The 21,653-nt window shown below is 40.3% G+C and overlaps 2 protein-coding genes and 1 long non-coding RNA gene across 5 annotated transcripts; 1 reads left to right on the forward strand and 2 right to left on the reverse strand.

The window, feature by feature from the left end:
- Positions 1-1,475: 1,475 nt before the first annotated feature.
- On the reverse strand, positions 1,476-4,829 carry LOC135097671 (craniofacial development protein 2-like). The gene is made up of 3 exons (XM_063999620.1): positions 4,779-4,829; positions 3,181-3,936; positions 1,476-1,553 (listed from the first exon to the last, which is right to left on the reverse strand). The coding sequence occupies exons 1-3, from the start codon at positions 4,827-4,829 to the stop codon at positions 1,476-1,478; spliced, it is 885 nt and encodes a 294-aa protein (XP_063855690.1).
- Positions 4,830-10,318: 5,489 nt separating this feature from the next.
- LOC135097673 (uncharacterized) lies at positions 10,319-15,748 on the forward strand. Of its 3 annotated transcripts, none has more exons than XR_010265956.1 (4): positions 10,319-10,486; positions 11,566-11,822; positions 14,112-14,276; positions 14,966-15,748. It is a non-coding gene; the product is annotated as an uncharacterized LOC135097673 (long non-coding RNA). The 3 variants fall into 3 exon arrangements; XR_010265957.1 differs by having other exon boundaries at positions 10,319-10,474; XR_010265955.1 differs by lacking the exon at positions 10,319-10,486 and having other exon boundaries at positions 11,429-11,822.
- Positions 15,749-16,796: 1,048 nt separating this feature from the next.
- On the reverse strand, positions 16,797-18,272 carry LOC135097672 (uncharacterized). The gene is made up of 3 exons (XM_063999621.1): positions 18,090-18,272; positions 17,349-17,652; positions 16,797-16,918 (listed from the first exon to the last, which is right to left on the reverse strand). Exons 1-3 carry the CDS (start codon positions 18,270-18,272, stop codon positions 16,797-16,799), a joined length of 609 nt encoding a protein of 202 aa, XP_063855691.1.
- Between the last annotated feature and the right edge of the window lie 3,381 nt (positions 18,273-21,653).

Raw genomic sequence — 21,653 nt, forward strand, 5'->3', positions numbered from 1 at the left:
CACCTTTATATCTGCCAGGGATTTTTTTTTATCGTGAGTACCTAAACATCAGCAGATAAGACCAGAAGCATGTTAGTGTTGAAGCGCCTAACAAGAGGTAGCAGCGGTGGTGCTGCTGGTGGACGCCGCTAATTTGTTGTTGTGGTGCACTATAATCAGTTCAGTTGTTCATCATACTGCAGGAGACGTAGACGTAGTGCTTGGTTAAGAGGTGTACAGAGTGTGTATACCACTATAAAGTTGCCTGTCAAGCCACTCACCCAGCGATCTTAAGGTGAGGAGAATATTATGGCGATCAGTGGTGCTGAGGACAAGGTACGTGATCTCAGCCCTGGGAGTTAATTGGCGACAGTTACAGGACATGTAGTGAACCTTTACTACCACTCCCTCTCAGTCTGTCGCCATAATATTCTTCTTTCTTTACAGTCGTTGAAATGGTGGGTCAGTATATTATCATCTCACCCATTTGCCCTAGTCTTATAGCGCTCACTAAACGTTCTGTAGTTGTGAGTTAGGCGAGGCTGCAGACAATGCCTTTTAAGTTAGAACGTAGCTTCTGTCTGATGTTGTCGCTCTTAAGGGATGTATGGCATACGACTTTCTTGATACTACACGTGTGCCGGTGTGCCCCGTCCTAGAATGCTGCTGGGTCTATACAGTAGCTTATCGACACAAAATTATATCTCCATAAAATTTTTTTATGGAGATATATATATATATATATATATATATATGTATATATATATATATATATATATATATATATATATATATATATATATATATATATATATATATATATATATATATATATATATATATATATATACGAGTATATATATATATATATATATATATATATATATATATATATATACTATATTAACAATGATCCTTCTGTCATCATCGCTATTCAGTTACATCTTCTATCATGTTTTTGTGAAGACTAATATTCTAGCACTAGGCAGACAGAATGTCTTGATATTATGATGATAGCGTATGAGGTGAAAAGACAACGTTACAGTAATTTCATTCATTATAACCTGGAGTACTGTGACGCAACAGCAGCTCGATTAATAAGTTTTGCTTCTCGCGCATCATACATTTCAGGATTACTGTGGCAGTCATTCTCCAAAATCCTAAGATTACTGTCCTTGTCTCCCTCATCCCCCTTGATTCCCACAAGATCAGAGGCACCGGGGCACCACTTTAAGGGTGCCAGGTGCCCCTTCTCCTCACCAAGCGCCTCAACGAGCATCACGCTCTGCGCTCGTCATCAGCAGGCTGTTCATCACCACCACGAAGGAGACACAAGTGACAGCCTGGGAAGGAGGAATGGAGAGCAGGAAGAGGAGGGAAGGGAGGGACTGGAGGGAGGGAAGGTGGGAGGATGGGCGGGCGGCGTCATGACCCGAGCCATCGCCGCAGCTCACGTTACTTCTACAATAACATTCCATTGCTCGGCCACTTGTTGTTCATTTCTCTTCAGCGTTCTCGTCACCAGTGTTCATGAGCAGCTGAGAGAAAACACCATGTACAGCCGGCGTTGGCAGCTACCAAAGAGAATGTGCCATAGCGTGCCCGTTACTACGTCTTCATTCTCACCTTTCTCACCAGACGCAAGGTAGGCAATGCCTGTCAGTGTCCGGCCTCTACAAATCTTCTCCAAAGGTCTCTATCCATGAAATCCTCATCTCTGGTTATTTCTTGTAGATTTCTTCCTCTTCGTTCAGCAGCTTCTTCAACTCCCTGCATCCATCGCTTCCTAGGTCGTCCCACCGGCCTCCTGCCTAGAGGAACCCATTCCAGAAACTTCCTTGCGTATCTTGTATCTTCCATTCTTTGGACATGTCCATACCATCTCAATTTGTTCTTTTCAATTATCTTCAGTACAGATGTTATCCCTAATCTCTCTCTGGTTTCTTCATTTCTAATTCTATCAAGTCTGGTCACACCTCGGATCATTCTCAGAACTCTCATTTCTGCTGCTTGTATTTGTGAAGATGTTCTTGTTGTCAGTGTCCAAGTTTCTGACCCATATAGAAGTACTGGTCTTAGTATTGTTGTAAATATTATGGTTTTAGCTTTTGTTGGAATATTCTTATCTTTAAGTATGGGATACAATGCACTGACATTTGCATTGTACTTCTGTATTCTATTTAAAATTTCTATATTCTGTCTGTTTTCCTCGTCGAAAAGTACTCCCAGATAACAAAATTTGTCGGTCTGTTTCAGTTTAGCGTTTTCTATGTAAATATTACATTCCTCCTTTATTCTGCCAACTTTCATTATTTCTGTTTTTTGTTTGTTCATTCTCATTCCTTCCCTATTTAAGACATCATTCCATCTTGTCATGGCCTCTTGAAGATCTTGTTGGCTTCCTGTCACGACAGCGACATCGTCTGCATAGGCCAGCGTGATCTCTTTATCCTCCCTTACACACACTTCCTTCAGGCATCTGTCCATGTATATAATGAATAGCAAAGGAGAGAGCACTCCCCCTTGTCTCACTCCTGTCTTAATGCTAAACCATTCACTCTCCAGCTCTCTGTTCTTGACTCTGCTCTCCGTGTTCTTATATATACTCTTAATTACTCGTATCAGTTTAGAGTTTATGCCGTAGTCTTGATGTTGTAAGACTCTCCACAAGCAATCTCTTCTAATTCTATCAAAGGCTTTTTCCAGATCTATAAAAGCCACATATTTATCAATGCTCCACTCCCAATTCTTCTCCATTATCATCTTTAAAGTGAACACTAGATCTGTCGTGCTCCTATTGGGCCTGAAACCATACTGCCATATTCCTAGTTTCTCCTCGACACAGGTTCTTAATCTTTTCTCAACTATTCTTTCATACAATTTTCCAACATGAGATAACAGGGATATACCTCTATAATTTGCACAATCTGTTTTACTGCCTTTCTTATATATTGGACATACTATTGCTTTGTGCCAGTCATGGGGCACTTTCTCCTCTTTCCACGCATTACTGAAAATGTACCTCATCCACTCTACACATTCTTCCCCAGCAGCTTTAAATAGCTCTATAGGGAGCTCGTCGTCCCCTGGGGCTTTGCCGCTTCTCATCTTCTTTAGTGCCTCCTTCACTTCCTCTATACTGATCTCATTTGGGTTCTCTCCTTGTTCCTCCTGTATATCTAGATTCCGCTCTTCATCCACTTCCACATCCTCCACATTTAGAAGTTCTTGGAAGTATTCTCTCCATCTTTCTTCAATCTCCTGTGGTTTTGTTAGTTTAACATCATAAGTCCACCATGCAGTACTTTTCTTTTTGGTTCCATATTTGATTTTAATACCAACTGTCTCCTCAGCTGCCCCATACACGGTGTTCTTGAATTTATTCCATTCTTCTTCTATGTTCATTTCTTCCAATTCCAGTTCGGTTGGTTTTCGTAATGTTACCAGTTGCCGCAGTGCTTGCTTCTTCTCTTCGTCCTTGAGGTTTTCCAGTTTGAATCTCTTTTGCTTTTTCTTGACTTTTTCCTTTGGTTTTACAATTTTTAATTTAGCCACCACCAACCTGTGGTCAGAGTCTAAGGACACAGATGGTATGGTCCTAACATCTTTAAATATGTTTTTCTTGTTGGTGAGAAACAGGTCAATCATTGACCTCTCAGTATATCCTTGTTGTGCTGCATTCCACCGATACCATGTCCATTTATGGCTCTCCTGATGTTTATAATAAGTATTCATAATGGACATGTTATTCATCACACAATAATCTATTATTCTTTCTCCCTCCTGGTTCCTTTCGCCAATGCTAAACTCTCCGATGACGTGCTCTACTCCATCTCTATTCTGTCCGACATGTCCATTCATGTCTCCCATGACAATGACATTCTCGTGATGTCTTATTGTTTCTGTCATTTCCTGTAGAGTTTCATAAAACTGCTCTTTCTCCCTCAGACTTCTGCCCTGTTGTGGAGCATATGTTTGGATAATGCTAATTTTTGTCTGTTCTATAGTTAACGTTATACCCATCACTCTCTCATTTCTGCAGTCCATACTGTCCATCCTTTCTGCCATCAGTGGTGACATCATTATAGCAACCCCATGTCTTCCATCCTCATTACCACTATATATGATCTTATAATTTTCATGTAATGTTTTTTCTCCTTTCTCTTTGATTCTAGTTTCACATAATCCAACGATTTCCAGCTTTCTTTCCTTCATCATCTCTATTATTTCCTCTTCTTTATCCTTGAATGTTGCCAAGTTTATCGTTGCAATCTTTATTGTCTTTTGTTTCCTATTTTCATGTCCAGTTCCATTCCGGTTCGTTACTCTTTGGTCAGTCCGATTCCGAGGCACGTTCTGCGTTTCTTGAGCAAAAACTGTAACACCAGTGGCTTGCTAGGCCTATCCTGGCTCTTCAGAACTGTTAATTAGTCCTTTCCTGCTGCTTATTGCCCCCAACTGGTTACAGGGAATCTCCTACTAGTCCCCGGGCAAGCCTGCAGGTTAGGGTAAGCCGCGACACTTCTTCAAAGTTACACAGTTCCTTGTTCATGTGGAGTAGGCCCATGAACCGTCGCGGCCCATGAACCGTCGCGGACTTCATCTCAAAGCTAATTTTGAAGGATGTTTTTTCATTAATACAGAACCTCAGTTAACGTAATCTGTCCTTCGCAGAACTATATTTCTCTTCATCACCCTATTCTCTTCCCTGAACTATTGCTAAAGTACTTTTTTCTTTTTTTTTATTATTACAGACTTCTTACGAACAAGACGCCTGTAACCTCCTAACATTTCCTTGCCTCCACATCAACCAGTGTGGCTGTCGCTGGCATGCTATCATTCCTCGCCATACCATTCACATTTAACTACTACACACCATTTTCAACCTTGTAATTTCTCGGCGTAAGGGACTGTTCTTGCCTAGCCCCGTCCCTTACCTTTCGCTCTTCGGTTATTGCTTTCACCCGGCGTCGTGATTACTCGTCATGCTGTTTTATCGTCTCTGATTACATCTGATAGGGTCGTGTAAAATACAGAAGAAGGTAGGGAAGGTGCAGGCGATGAACATGTTGCCTGTGAATAACAATGAGCTGATTGACAGGTATAGCATCGCCGGCTGTTAAATCTCGTGAACAATCTCGACACCTGATATGAGCACATTCTCGACCGCTAGACCCTGACATTATCGATGCACCTCAGGACGTTCCTCGCTCATCCTATGGTCGCTTAGGGCTAAATGGGCACTAAAATAGCAAAAAACCTTCCTTTTAAAGTATAGTGTGTCTCTTAACACTTTGTTTCTGGCGGTCAGGTGCACGTTTACTAACTTCGTGATGCTGCTGGGGTCTCGTAGGGATACGTGGGTGTGGTGCTACCGAGGCGACGACAACACAGGGCACACACACGAACGGGCCCTCCTTCAGGCACTGTCTGCAGCAGCTGAAAGAATGTTGTTTTTTGCTGGCTGTGTGTTGTTTGTTTGTTTGTTTGTGTGTGTGTGTGTGTGTGTGTGTGTGTGTGTGTGTGTGTGTCTGTGTGTGTGTGTGTGTGTGTCTGTGTGTGTGTGTGTGTGTGTGTGTGTAATCTCGTCTCGTCTCGTCTCGTCTCACCCCTCTCTCTCTCTCTCTCTCTCTCTCTCTCTCTCTCTCTCTCTCTCTCTCTCTCTCTCTCTCTCTCTCTCTCCGCTAACGTACTCATATTATCCTAATTCATAAGAAATGATAGCTTGAGAAAAAAAAAAAAAACACACACACACACACACATTAGTCAAGTGAGTAAATAACCACTCAGACACGCACGCACGTAAATGGATCTAAACGGTTACACTGATGACAAATTAAATGTTCAGCATCCGTAATAAAGGCATTAGTGTTCTTCTGCTGTATCTAAGACAGTGAGCAGCTTCTCGTGTAGCCTTGCCTAGTGAGACCCTCCTTCAAGAACGTCGTGTGTGTGTGTGTGTGTGTGTGTGTGTGTACGCGCACGTGTCTTAGTTCCTCAAATATCCATGACTTCGAACCTTAGGAATTTTTATACTCCGATTAATTGTTTTTCGTCACTCTCTCCCTTCATTGAATTCATGATACTAATTTCTTACCTTCCGTCCATTTGGGTACACTCCGCAAAACTATTTTTTTGTGTCAGAAGTAGTTATGATACTACCCTGCCGAGGTTCAGAAATATGCCTTTTGGAGGTGATGCAGGTGGAGGTGAAGGACCGGGCCGCGGTGAGAGGAGCTTCTGTGTCTGGGTGCTGAGGGGAGTAATGAGAGAGAGAGAGAGAGAGAGAGAGAGAGAGAGAGAGAGAGAGAGAGAGAGAGAGAGAGAGAGAGAGAGAGAGAGAGAGAGAGAGAGAGAGAGAGAGAGAGAGAGAGAGAGAGAGAGAGAATTGTGCCCTATCATTCTTATCCAAAAAGTTGTAGTGAATTTTCCTTTTCCTAACTTAATGTGCTTGCTTCTTATGTTTTCATGCTTTATTCAAACACATTTTGTTTTGTATGAATGCATATACACCTGCTTCAAAGTTCCCCTCGCAGCAGTCCGCATTAGCATAGTGTATCTTAATTTGAACATCCAAGTACTGTCAAGGAAACTACGACGCAGCGTCAGAGAGAGACTTAGATGGAGCCTAAATACTTCGTGTTATGACAGTCCAGTGATCCACCAGTGTCAGAGGATTGGATGGCAAAACAGACACTCAATTCGAATGAATTTTTTTTTTTTTTTTTTTTTTTTTTTTTTTTTGAAGCAGTAACGTGAACCTGACCTGGTAGGCACATTAAAGTTTGAAGCGGGCAAAAGGAACGACGAGAGATTTCAACTCCGTGAAGAAATTTATCGATACGCATACAGCGAGGTGAGACATACGTGAGGGAAGGAATTCTGGCCAGGTTTTTCACAGTACTGTATAAGATGTCTTTGTGTTTTCTTTGTGAGGTGTTCAGCTGGAGGATAAACTTTTGTACGCATGTAAGAGAGCGTGTACACAGTGTGTCCTTCCAACAACACGTACTCGTATGCTTGATGAGCGAGGCGTATCACCATCAAGTAAAGCGCCTCACACCTTGTGAGCGAACATCAAAACCTTACTGCCATGAAGATTCTTCTCAGTATTCTTATTATCTGGCTGAAATACAGTTCGTGAGGCAGTAAACTCTACTCACATTTTACTTTCGCTTTGTTCACCATTGGTAACACCAAAGGATGGTGTGGTAAGCCTGTGACAAGATCGTTGGTATACTCCCAGCCGGTGGCGTAAAACAATTTCCATTAAGGCTGGGACTAATTGAGCTACACCCACGTTATTAAAGTGGGAATAATTAAAAGCCCACGTAAATCAGTAATCGTGATCAGAAGTCGAACCTAACCAACACAAAGTCCTGAAAATGTTAACCCGGAAGGAGTAACAGTGAAACATTTAGAGACGCACGAAGGAGAACAGGAAAAGTGTATGGAGTGTGGTGTTCCTTGGGGCTTAAGTGCTGCCTTGACCACGCCTCCCCCTTCCCTTATCTACACTATTCCCATTCTCTGGCCAGGCTTCCATCTCTCTCTCTCTCTCTCTCTCTCTCTCTCTCTCTCTCTCTCTCTCTCTCTCTCTCTCTCTCTCTCTCCTGATAAAAACAATAGTTCAAGTTAATGGTCACAAATATTAATTGAAAATGTGCGTTTATTTCTGCCAGAGTGCCTGTGTTTGCCATGTGACGTACATTGTTAAGTTCGCTCCAGCTGATTTGCTGCGGCTTAGCATTTTTGTCATTTGGTTTCGTAACCTTCTCCGAGATAGTCAGGTATCAATCAAGGCAAGCACCTCTAGGTAGATCTGCATGATATGCCACACTCCTAGCTTACTGAATTTCTAATGAGGAGGTATTGGCTATAATACGAGTAGAGAGAGAGAGAGAGAGAGAGAGAGAGAGAGAGAGTTCAGATAGACTACTTGTACCCTCGTTTTGGAAATTTGTAAATAGCCTCAAGGAGCAAGGCAGTGTGAAGCATTACATTCATTATGCTGTGACTGAAGACTCTTAAAAGGAAAGAAAAAGAGTAACTCTTGCACTTTACATGAGTTTCAAGTCGGTTATTTTATCCGAATGTAATTTTTGCATTGTCCAAACCACTCCAGTCACACGTGGGCTTGTTCTACCAGGCCAACATTGGAATCTTTCCTCGGGATTGCTTTGAAATTGCTGTCTGGACATGAACACGTATTTCTGTTTCCGTGCGTTGTCTCCCATACCGTGCAATCTGTTTTTGTTCTTTTACTTTTTGTTTGCATTTAAGATAAAGAGGCGGGGATAAGAGGAATGACAGCGTTGTGCAAGTAGAGTACACGTGTTGTCTTGCCGTGGTTAGTACTTAGTGGTGTTACTGTCTCTGTGGGACATTTTACCGCTGGATCTTGTTACCACCAAAACTTTAAGTCGTACTCGAATTTTTTTTTTTCTCTCTCTCTTCATTTATTGTGAAGCAGTAATACATTCGGGTTACCCTTGACCAGCACCCCTTCCTCATCAAAAGAATTACAACCGCTGTATATGTTGGGTTCTTCTTGTGTGTATGCTGAGACGCGCTGACTGCACTGCTCCTGGGGGAGACTTTCTGAACGACATTCTGCATCTAATTCTGCAGTGTCGTTTCGAAGCTCCTATTTTTTTTTTTTTTTTTGTATATTTTCATAGATATAATTAACTGATATTCACTGGTGATAACCAATGCATCTGTCTATTGCTTGAGTGATACGAAGTAATTTCAGTTTACAGATCTACCACTCACCGAGTCATAGAAAACATATCCGATCTCATCTAGACTACGCGGTGCAGTTCTGGTCCACACATTACAGGAAAGATTATAGGTCTATTAGAATCAGTACAGAGGAGAATGACTAAAAGGATACAGGGGATGAGGAGTATTCCTTACGAGGCGAGGTTGAAGCTGTTAAATTTATATTCTTTAGAGAGACGTAGGTTAAGAGGGGACCTGATAGAAGTCTTTAAGTGGTATAAGGGTTATAACAAGGGAGATGTAAGCAAAATTCTTAGGATCAGCAACCAGGGTAGAACAAGAAATAACGGATTCAAGCTTGAAAAATTTAGGTTTAGGAAGGAGATAGGAAAAAATTGGTTCTCAAATAGAGTGGTAGATGAGTGGAACGGACTCAGTAATCATGTAGTTAGTGCTACGACACTAGAGAGCTTTAAGAGAAGATTAGACAAGTTTATGGATGGGGATAGCAGATGGAAATAGGTAGGTGTGTTTCATACAGGGACTGCCACGTGTAAGCCTGGTCGCTTCTTGCAGCTTCCCTTATTTCTTATGTTCTTATGTAACTCCACATAAGTATATTCTGTAGACAGCATTTCACCATTACCAGACTACATCCATCTTTGTACTAATTCCTTGCACATACAGGCAAGATTCATAATGCCATCACAAATGGTCGTAGACAAGACACGCGTCACGGGGACTCAGCAGCAATGGGGTGCTTTGTTACAGCTTGCGAGAGCAGGACATTCCATATTTACGAGTATTTGTTGATATAAGGAAATAAACAACAATATAAGTAAAGGGCACATGGTGGAGGTCAACTTGTTGACTGAAGCTTAAAACAACTTTCACCGGACAACTGAGCTGCCTCTTGGTCACGGCTTAAATTTGCTCCGACCAATTGTTTCCTTGTGCTTTAAATAAATGTGATTCTCATCTTATTCTTTCTGAGAGGGATGGAGATCTGGAAAGAAAGGTAGCGTAAGATTTGATCACGTAGTATCTGCGCAGGCACATTACTTGCCACTTAGAGAGAGAGAGAGAGAGAGAGAGAGAGAGAGAGAGAGAGAGAGAGAGAGAGAGAGAGAGAGAGAGAGAGAGAGATTAAAACGGACGGAATGAAGTGTAGTATCATAAATTTATTAGTTCATGATCAGTAAAGAATGAAACACACACACACACACACACACACACACACACACACACACACACAGTAGAAACAAAGAAAAGAGAAAAACGCATCTCATCCTCAAAGAAGTAACAATGATGTGACTCAGTAACCAAAATTAATAGGAAGCTTTTAAGAGACTAGACAAATTTATGGATAGGAATGATAGGTGCACTTACTTACTGTAGGTATGCTTTGTATGAGGACTGCCAAGTGTGTGCCTCCTGGCTTCTTGCTGTTTCCCTTGTGTTCTTGCTTGTATCTTACTATGTTCTTTTATTCTTACCTACCTTATCAACAACCTTTCTCCCAAACCCCGCAGGGTGTAACCCTTGCCAGCATTCTCAACTATAATCGAGACTTAATCTGCTCTCTCCATCCCTTGCAAAACACCAGTGGCTTCAGTGGGACTTGGGACCGCCACACTTGATGACCGATGTGGTGACGCGAGGCCGAGGGGACACGGACCGCAAACATTGGGTGAAGGCCTACACACTCACCCATTGCAACGACTCCAAGGTTTGGTTCACCTACAAAGAAAGCAACCACCTCGATACTAAGGTGAGCGACAAGGTAAGCCAGGGAGAGCGTCTTGCACTGATGGTAGGAACTGTGGTGGCACCTTGTACTGTTGTGATGGAAGGAGTGTGGCTTGGTAGCGCAATGACAATGTATCTAAGCATTTAGTGCCAGTGAAGCTTTATGTACTTAACTGTGGAACTGTGCTATCACCTTCTGCTGGTGGAAAGAGTGTGGCTGGGTAATGCAAGAGTATCTATATCTAGCCTATGTGCATCCAGTGAAGCTTTGTGTGCTAATAATAGAAACTTGTACCGCTTGTTGGTAGAGGAAATATTGCCTTCTGATGCCAATGTGTCTGAATATACTGGCTGAAGCAGCTGGTCTCATGCGGTTAGAGGAAGTGTAACCCTTTTTGACCTTGTGAATTGTGCTAATTGAAAGAGCTGACTGTACACAGGTCTTCAGTGTTTGTGATTCTGGTATCAGTTGAGATACGAGTATATGGCTGATCTTAAACGGTTGATAGGAGCTTAACCTTTTCCTTGAGAAGTGAGAGTAGTCATCCAAGGGTACCTGTGCAAGGTGTGTAGCTTTGTCTTTTTTTTTTTTTTTTGTTTAATGTAGAAAGGACACTGTCCAAGGGCAACAAAAATCCACTAAAAGAAAAATGCCCACTGAAATGCCAGTCCCATAAAAGGGTCAAAGCAGTGGTCAAAAACTGATAGCTTAAAATAGCTTAAAACAACACTCAAATGGTCCCTCAACCCTCGCACTCTCACTAACCCTAACGTGAGTTAGGGTTAGTGCCTTAGTGTTAAACACTCAACCACCCGCTCCCTTACTTTCACCGTTGGCAGCCCTTGAAAGGTAGTGTGGTCGCTCTGTTTATGTATGCGCATAGAGTGGCATTTCTGAAAGTTTGGTTGTGTTCGGATATGTCGACTTGTTCATTTTTTTATTGTTTATTGCGGAGAATTTTCAGCTAATGTTTCATCAAAACATATATACTAGCATAAAATATGTGATATAGTATCATGTACACATAAAATAGTAGGTTGTTTGAATATTATACGAACATGTTACATAGCCAAGTCGCAGTGACAAATCGAACATCTCCCAACCCGCTGCAGACGAATGAACTTTATGTTCTCTTGCAAAAATGCTGCGAAGTGAACGAATGCAGCACATGGGAGAAGAGGAGAGGATACTTCTATTAGACTTAATCAATGAAAGAAGAGCTGTTCTCCTCAGCAAAGCCACCAACGCCCGCATTATACCGGTCAAGGCAAGAGTATGGGAGGAGATCACGAACTCTTGCTGCCAGTGGTCTGGGGCCGCAGAGGACTGTAAAACAGATTAAGAAGATTTGGGAAAACATGAGATCAAGGTTAGTATGTTGGTTTTAAAATGTCGTTTGGTAATTAGGAAGTTTACTTTTCCACACTCCTACGGTAGAAAGTAATTATGAGATGAAAAATTAGTTAAATGTCAGTGTTATCAGGTTAAATTAATGTTACTATTAGTTACCACATACCGGTAAAGAGGATTTCTGTTGGATAATTGGTACCTAAGGTAAATTTATAGTTTAAGCCAATGTCCCCAATCTCTACCCACGGCCCCCCAATCCCTCAAGCAAGCTTGGGGGCCTGTGGGGAACCGGGGGTTTTGGGGGGGGAGCCATATACGAGTGATATATGGACTTTAAAGATCTAGGGAAATTTCCCCAATATCTAGAGAAATCTAGGGAAATTTTCCTAAATCTAGGGAAATTCTCTATATCTAGGAAAATACCCCAAACTCTCCCTCTTGCAATTTGACAAGACATTGAGAAGCACCTAACCTAACCTAACCTAACCTAAGCACCTAACCTAACCTAACCTAACCTAACCTGCCACGCAGGAAGATGCGTTCCTTCCAGGAAAGTTCCTTTAAAGTCAGAAACGCTGAAGTTGCACTGCTTACTGCGCTTCTTTTTCGGCAGCTTGCGGTACCGGCCGCAATACCACACACGCCTGTCACTGCGCAGCTTACATGGCGTGTGGCACTCGGGACACTCGACTGCAGTGGGTAAAACGCCGTGTTCCCTCAAGAACTGGTAGCACAAGTCGTCTTTGCGGTGAAACGTAGCGATGAAGAGCCAATAATCAAATTTGCAACCAGCACAAGTAACGTCAACAGTAGCCATGGCGGAAGTGACCGGAAGCGGTGTGCACACACCTGCCCGCACAGCTTATGGATACTTATAGAGACTTCCTATTGGTGCAACTCGTGGTGTTAAGTGGTGGTAGCACGTGATTGGCCCGAGGAATTATAGACACAGTGATCCTATCCAGCAGCTACCCACAATTCAAAGCATTAAACAACTGAAGTTCAGGCAACAATACACCATTTATGTTTACCTGTGGACTTAGAAAAAGTTGAGGGCGCTGTGCATTCCCAGGCCTATTGTGGCGTTATTATTAATTTCCGACAAGTAGTGTAATCATTAGAAATGATGTGAATAGAGAGAAGAACAAAATGAGGTAGGTTATTACCACGTAGTGTGTAATGGCTTAAACTATAATAATACCGTACATAATAATAATTGTTCTTGTTGTAGTTTATTAATGAGTACCTTTGTAAAACATTAAGAATTTTATAATCTACCCATCTAAGATTGTTTCTAAGAAGGACAGGGTCAAGGTCAAGGGAAATGTGTGTGGTAAAAAAGTCAACCTACTGTTCTGTAGACAGGTAAAAGTCACCATATAAAAATAATATAATGTCACTCCACTTTCTCCATCTCAATTGAATCCTCCAGTTGCTTCCTTATCTCAACTACCCTCTCCTGACAGACAGAATATTAAGTCTCTAATTGCCTTTACCCTAGTACTTTGCATGAATGATTTAAAGTTTTCTTAGAAATATGCATTTGATTATTTTGTGAAACTATAGTATTAGCACCTCTCCAAACACTAAGAGAACCATGCAAGGAGCTAGAGTACCCAATATATAATTATAATATAACATGTCTGTGATGTTGTGAGGGTGGACAGCTCTTGTGAGGTTACATAACATTAAATTAAGTTAGGCTTGATTAAGTTTGGTTAGGTTGGTCTGTGAGTGTTACCTAATCTAATTTAAACTTAAGTAACCTAACCTAACCTCACATAAGCCATATAGGACAGGATAAGTTTGGTTAGGTTACTTTATTTTAGTTTAGATTAGGTTATATCAGATTGAATTAGGTTAGGTTTGTCTGTGACTTATTTACCTAACATAATCTAACCAAACCTAACCTAGCCTAGCCTAGCCTAACCTAACCTAACCTAATCTAATCAAACCTATCCCATCCTATCCAAAGCTGACCAAACCTCACAACAAGTGTTCCCCACTTTAAAACATCACAGACATGCTGACCAGTAATGTTTCTATAATCTTTCATTGTTTTTTAATGATTAGAGAGGAAGTGTTATTCTATAGTTTTATCCTGAAATTTATTAGTTCTTACCATTCTTCATAAGAACAGCAGCAATTAGGCTACAATATTTCTTTAATTTTTGTTTATGTAGCTTTTATAGATGATAATTTATCAATATGAAATTATGGTATGGTATCTTTCTTGTACTGTGCAGTGCAGGAAAAATAAATGAAAATATGTAACTTTTTTATGCCTAATGATGTGAAATAATTTCAGGGCCAAGAAGTTTGTTAGTGACCAGAAGAAAAAACTGTTTTGAACAGGAGGTGGTCCTCTAAGTCCAGTTGTCAAGCCAGACCCTGTATTGGAGAAAATCCTTGCTCTCATCGCAGACGAGCTAGAACCGGACCCAAACCACAGTGACAGTGACATGGCCAACAGGTTGGTTCCATTAAGTAATAAATTTTCTGTTTTACATATCACATTTCTGTTCTTAAATGTGATATTGAGTTCTAGTATATTCATACTTGCAAATATTTCTGATGCCATCCTTATTTTTGCAAATTATTCATCACTTTGGAGCAGTGGTTCCAATAATTTTCTTGTTCTTAACCCAGTTTTCATCTAAACTTGATTAATATCATGGGACTCTTTGGTTTGGCTTAATCCGGCAAAATATTTCACCACATGGTCATGCAGCATACTCAGACGACTCTAAACTGTTTTGTAGCATAGAGACCAATTATTCTGTAGACAAAATTGGTGTTTTCATGTAAACTTGCCTTAAGAGCTTCCTTGAAAAAATGGTGTGCATGCACAGAAAATACCCTGATATGACGGACCTACTTTGGTTTACATGGAATCTGTCTGACAGAAGACCCACCCAGACTTGACAAATTCCAGATAAAGCAGAAATTTCTGGCTTGTAATAGATCTGTCAAGGCCTTAGAAAATCTGTATCAACCAGAAACCAATTTAAGTTCATCTTGTTTAGAGAGGGTTGAACATTAATATGTACCTTGTAACTATATTACTCATTCAGTGGAAGAGGCTATCCATTCATATACTTAAACACTATACTGTAAACAACCATACTGTTACTTTCATTAATGTTATTTGTTTGTTCACAGATGTCACTGTCGTTGTTATTAATGAGAAGGGAGAGCAGTTGGATGAGCCGATGGCCATGACTGAACAGCCATCCACAGCACGCTCAGTGCCTATTTCACTCATGCCTGCCAGAGGAAATGATAGTGCACTTGCTGTTTGCACCTCTTTTGTTGAGTCATCGGGAACTGCAGCTTTGCTCTACAGTCCTGCCATCCACGGCACACCTCTTCCTTTAACTTCTAAGGATGTTCATAGAACTGTAGTGTCATCCTCAAGCTCCTCCAACCACTGTACACCACTTTCTTCAACCTCTGTTGATGTACAGTAGCTTCAATTTGTAGCACACCTCTTCCTTCCACCTCTGTTTTGGCATCGGTACCAGTTACCTTTCCAAGTGAATTGTCACCAATACAGTCTTCCAGTGCAAGAGGAAAAGTGAGTGGGAAAAAGTTTAAAGCAAAGAAAAGGCAAGTGGAAGACAGTGTTGGCAGAGAGTCCTATGAAATGTTGCCATAGTTTCAAAAGGAAGAACATGAAATAGTGATGCAAATTCATAAACAAAACTTAGAAAATAAAAAGATGGAAGGGGACTGTCTACGCCAAGCAATGAAAATTATGTCTTCTATACATTCAAGAGTTGGAGACACACTGGAAGATGTGCGTGCAGCTGCAGGTGCATTTGTAGATTTCTTGGACAATTCTAGAAATGATCAGGCGTAAATTTGTTTTGCGGTGTTGCTGTAAGACCAAGATCCAAAGTTTCTTTACTCACCCAGTTTAGTACAAACACTTATAATATATATATATATATATATATATATATATATATATATATATATATATATATATATATATATATATATATATATATATATATATATATATATATATATATATATAGTAATCTCAGTGCTTTGTTTGAAAGGTATCATCATTATATTTTTTTGAAATAGTACATAGATTCATGTATTCATGTGATATAGGACTGTGATTTATTATATAATTACTATATAAGGGCAATGGCCATTAATAACTAGTCTCCTTTTTTACACCCCCAATTTAGTACAAACACTTAGATAATCTCTGTGCTTCATTAGTGATGTGATCATTAAAGGATTTTTTCAATAAGACATATATTCATGTGATATATAACTGTGATTTATAAATAGAGGTAAAGATCGTTAAAACCTTGTTTTTTTCTTAATATGTATATTTATTTACATTGGATAATAAATTACTATACAGTTAACCACTGAAGTTTTATTACTACACACACACACACACACACACACACACACACACACACACACACACACAGACACTAAAACTACAGTATATAATTGATTTTTCCTTTTCTGTTGCAGTAAAATATGATTACTCTATTCGATGGTGATAAAATATGTGATTATATTTTTGAGAAAAATATCTTTTACTTAGTGTTGTCATTTACCATAACTGTATAACAACTAGTGTATTTTCATAACAAAGTGTTTATAGTCATACTGTATACAAAGTAAAATCAAACTCATCAAGGTAAGAAATGGGAATTACAAGTACATTTTTCTGAGTAACAATTCACATAAAAAAAAGAAATAGCAAAAATCCCTTAGATTCGTACATATTTGAATACTATTTTGGATAACACTTATAATCAGTTATATGTACACCTATAGTTTAGAAGGAATGCTCTTGAATACCTGGTGTAATATTTGGTAGAGTGGCATGTGTGAGATAGGATGTCTGTCCGCTTGGGTGTTTACCAGATACATGGATGGAGTAATGAAAGAGGTTAATACAAGAGTATGGAGGAGATACCATATTTGAGTGGCAGAATCAAACCATCCTGTGTTATCAGAAGTATGTTCTGATATATCTAGCCCTTCCAGCTTGCTGTGCTGCATTATTGTTAGCAATGGCTGTTTCTGGGTCAACACCATGATCATCTGCATTTGAATCATCCGAATCTGCATCGTCTGATTCAAGATGATGATTTGGGAGAGGCACATTACTCTGAATTGCAAAAATATGTAGCACAACTGCTGCTACAATAATGTTTTTTTGTGGTGTCTAAAGCCGTGTAAAGACGCTTGCCCAAGCAACTAAAGTGTCTTTTTAAGACACCAAATGCACATTCTATTTTATTTCTTGTTTTAATGTGTGCCTCATTATACGCTGTTTCACTTTGGTTGCTGGGATTCATTGGTGGAGTAAACAGATAACTACGGCAAGGGTAACCCATGTCCCCTAACAACTTACCCTCGTGCATGCCTTGCTCAAATTCATGCCGTAACAAACTGTTGTTAAAAATGTTGCTGTCATGGGCACTACCCCACCATCTCGCAACAATATTAAAAAAAGCTAAATCTGGTCCACATACAGCTTGACAGTTAAGGGAGAAGATACCTTTTCTATTGTGGTACAGTTCTGGATTCTCACAAGCTGGTCGCAGAATGTGAATGTGGGTTGTGCAGTCGATAGCACCAACAATTCCTGGCATTCTGGCAATCTCCAAAAACCCTTCCATTACTCTTATTGCATTCATACCTGTTGGCATCTTCACATAGTCCTTTGCCATCTGAGCAATAATGGGCGTCACTGTCCTGATACACCTGCTAATACTTGTCTGAGAGACTTGGTAGCAGTCACTGATTGTAAGTTGGTGTCCACCAGTGGCCATACATCTCAGTGTTATAAGGAGTTGCAGATGCTGTGGTATTGGGCAACCTGATGGGAAATGAAAGGGCAATTATGTAATACAGCTGTCTCTCTATGTTCATTATGCTTTGAGATAAAACTAAACGCCATAGCACTTTATTGAACTGTATACCACAAAACATTCTTTGAATATATGCTGTATCTCAGAAAAGAAAAAGAAGCATCCTGGACCATCCATTTTTTATGAAATAAAAAAAAATGAATAAGCATATTCTACTATATTACATGTAGTGTTACTAAATAATGTATATTGTTAAAAGTGTGTAAATGATAAGTATGGCCTGACAAAATAATGAATATCATTTGACAGGCTCTTCTGCCAGTAATAATGGATTTTATATGTACCAGCTACTGCATTGATATCAAACTTGGAAGAGTGATCCCATCCACCAGGAAACCAATGACATGTACTGCACATCTGGTACCTACCTCTTGCATCTGCAGCAATGGGAAGGTGTCCTCTGATGTTTTGCAACAGAGCACACACTCCTTGGTCAGTCTGAATCGTTGGAGGAATTCTTCCTCAGCAAGGTCTTCAAATGGATTGCTGCGATCCCGAATGACTTTTCTTAGCCTCACTCTTCTCAGCCTCACTCTAACCATCTCCTCCATCCTCCGCATATTTCGTAACTGAAGCCATTGATGACCATTCTCCATGTTAAATCTACAATGAATAAAGACAGACAATAAGAAACCACATAACATAACATTAGACAGGTTGAAAAATTCTTGGAGAATATGGAGGGCGATATGCTGATTTCACTTGGTAATAAAGCTATTTCACGTTCGCTTAAGTTACATTAGGTTAAGTTGTTATATAAATACGGTTCCAAGGCATTGACTATTTTTTATCTGGGTGGAATATGATGCTTTTTGTTTATTTATTTCTTTTGAGATATTGAATTGTGGTCACGTATGTGTTTGCTTTATATATATATATATATATATATATATATATATATATATATATATATATATATATATATATATATATATATATATATATATATATAAAGTTCCCGGAATTGAAAAGTATCTCGAAATGAAGATGCATCACATTTGATACATAAATTAGTTATCAGTACCTCGAAATTAGTTGTTTTATCTCCACTTTATTTCCTTTTTTTCCTTAGTATCCATTACAAATCATATTAAGTTGTATTTACTGTTAAAAGAACTAATAAGTGATGGTACTTACCAGTCAGCTGAGAAGACCACGCCGCAGAGCAGAGTATGGGTTTGTTGACGCTTTTTCTTTATCGTATCCTTACTGTTTCTAAAAGTCACTAAAATTGCCTCACGGTTAAATTGTTGGTTACTATAGCAAGAAAGAGGCTGTAAAATACTTGCTAATTCGTTTCTGATTATATCTGTAAGATAATTATATGATTTTATCGGTTATTTCATTATAGGGTAGCATGTAAGGCATACTTACCCCACCCTTGTCACTAACCCTTACATTTCCAATAATATTAAAGGTTTACAGTGTGGCAAGTAAGGGTTCATCAAAGGAATCGGTATTTAAAACTACGAATTTCTCATGTAAGGGCCCTCAAATTTTCTAAAACTACGGCCCTAAGTGTCTTGAAACCTCCCTCTTGAAGGAATTCAAGTCATAGGAAGGTGGAAACACAGAAGCAGGCAGGGACTTCCAAAGTTTACCAGAGAAAGGGATGAATGATTGAGAATACTGGTTAACTCTTGCGTTAGAGAGGTGGACAAAATAGGGGTGAGAGAAAGAACAAAGTCTTGTGCAGCGAGGCCGCGGAAGGAGGGGAGGCATGCAGTTAGCAAGATCAGAAGAGCAGTTAGCATGAAAATAGCAGTAGAAGACAGCTAGAGATGCAACATTGCGGCGGTGATTCCACCCTGTCTAGAAGAGCAGTATGAGTGGAACCCCCCAGACATGTGAAGCATACTCCATACATGGACGGATAAGGCCCTTGTACAGAGTTAGCAGCTGGGGGGGTGAGAAAAACTGGCGGAGACGTCTCAGAACACCTAACTTCATAGAGGCTGTTTTAGCTAGAGATGATATGTGAAGTTTCCAGTTCAGATTATAAGTAAAGGACAGACCGAGGATGCTGAGTGTAGAAGAGGGGGACAGTTGAGTGTCATTGAAGAAGAAGGGATATCTGTCCGGAAGATTGTGTCGAGTTGATAGATGGAGGAATTGAGTTTTTGAGGCATTGAACAATACCATGTTTGTTAGAAAGATCAGAAGTCAAGCGTTCTGTGGCTTCCTTGCGTGAAATGTTTACCTCCTGAAGGCTTGGACGTCTATGAAAAGACGTGGAAAAGTGCAGGGTGGTATCATCAGCGTAGGAGTGGATAGGACAAGAAGTTTGGTTTAGAAGATCATTAATGAATAATAAGAAGAGAGTGGGTGACAGGACAGAACCCTGAGGAACACCACTGTTAATAGATTTAGGAGAAGAACAGTGACCGTCTACCACAGTAACAATAGAACGGTCAGAAAGGAAACTTGAGATGAAGTTACAGAGAGAAGGATAGAAGCCGTAGGAGGGTAGTTTGGAAAATCAAAGCTTTGTGCCAGACTCTACCAAAAGCTTTTGATATATCCAAGGCAACAGCAAAAGTTTCACTAAAATCTCTAAAAGAGGATGACCAAGACTCAGTAAGGAAAGCCAGAAGATCACCAGTAGAGCGACCTTGACGGAACCCATACTGGCGATCAGATAAAAGGTTGTGAAGTGATAGATGTTTAAGAATCTTCCTGTTGATGATAGATTCAAAAACTTTAGATAGGCAGGAAATTAAAGCAATAGGACGGTAGTTTGAGTGATTAGAACGGTCACCCTTTTTAGGAACAGGTTGAATGTAAGCAAACTTCCAGCAAGAAGGAAAGGTAGATGTTGACAGACAGAGCTGAAAGAGTTTGACTAGGCAAGGTGCAAGCACGGAGGCACAGTTTCGGAGAACAATAGGAGGGACCCCATCAGGTCCATAAGCCTTCCGAGGGTTTAGGCCAGCGAGGGCATGGAAAACATCATTGCGAAGAATTTTAGTAGGTGGCATGAAGTAGTCAGAGGCTGGAGGAGAGGGAGGAACAAGCCCAGAATCGTTCAAGGTAGAGTTTTTATCAAAGGTTTGAGCGAAGAGTTCAGCTTTAGAAATAGATGTGATAGCAGTGGTGCCATCTGGTTGAAATAGAGGAGGGGAAGAAGAAGAAGGAAAGTATTGGAGATATTTTGGCTAGATGCCAGAAATCACGAGGGGAGTTAGATCTTAAAAAAATTTGACACTTTCTGTTAATGAAGGAGTTTTTGGCTAGTTGGAGAACATACTTGGCATGGTTCCGGGCAAAAATATAAAGTGCATGAGATTCTGATGATGGAAGGCTTAAGTACCTTTTGTGGGCCACCTCTCTATTATGTATAGCACGAGAATAAGCTGTGTTTAACCAAGGTTTAGAAGGTTTAGGACAAGAAAATGAGTGAGGAATGTACGCCTCTATGCCAGACACTATCACTGTCTGTACATGAAGTAACAATTTGTCAGCTAGTGTTTCCTCCCAGCATCTCAGCACTGCCGCCAATACCTGTCATCTCTCCTCTATTTTATCTCAACTTCATGATGTATGCAGCGACATCAGTTTGGAGAGAGCTGCCAAACTCTCTTACACACACACACACACACACACACAGAAGGAAGCAGATATGCGTGTGTGTGTGCGTGTGTGTGAGAGTGTGAGACCAGCTGTCATTTTCTCTCCTTTGTAGTCGCACCAGTGACAGTGTGACGGGCAGAGTCGCTACTAGGCAGTATGAGCTGAAGACAAAACACTACAGTTCCAGAGAGATTTATGTAATTTTAAGTGTGAAAAAAAATACTTGCATGTTACTTTGATGAAAGTTGTGTGAAATCCGTTAGTGAAGATATGCGTATCGATCTGTTTCGGGCTTCGTTCAAGGTTTCATGGGTTGTTTCATATGAAAGTGAGGCTTTCCAAGTTTCCAGCGGCAGTTCCTG

Source organism: Scylla paramamosain, unplaced genomic scaffold (genome assembly GCF_035594125.1).
Source record: "Scylla paramamosain isolate STU-SP2022 unplaced genomic scaffold, ASM3559412v1 Contig28, whole genome shotgun sequence".
Taxonomy (NCBI): Eukaryota; Metazoa; Arthropoda; class Malacostraca; order Decapoda; family Portunidae; genus Scylla; species Scylla paramamosain.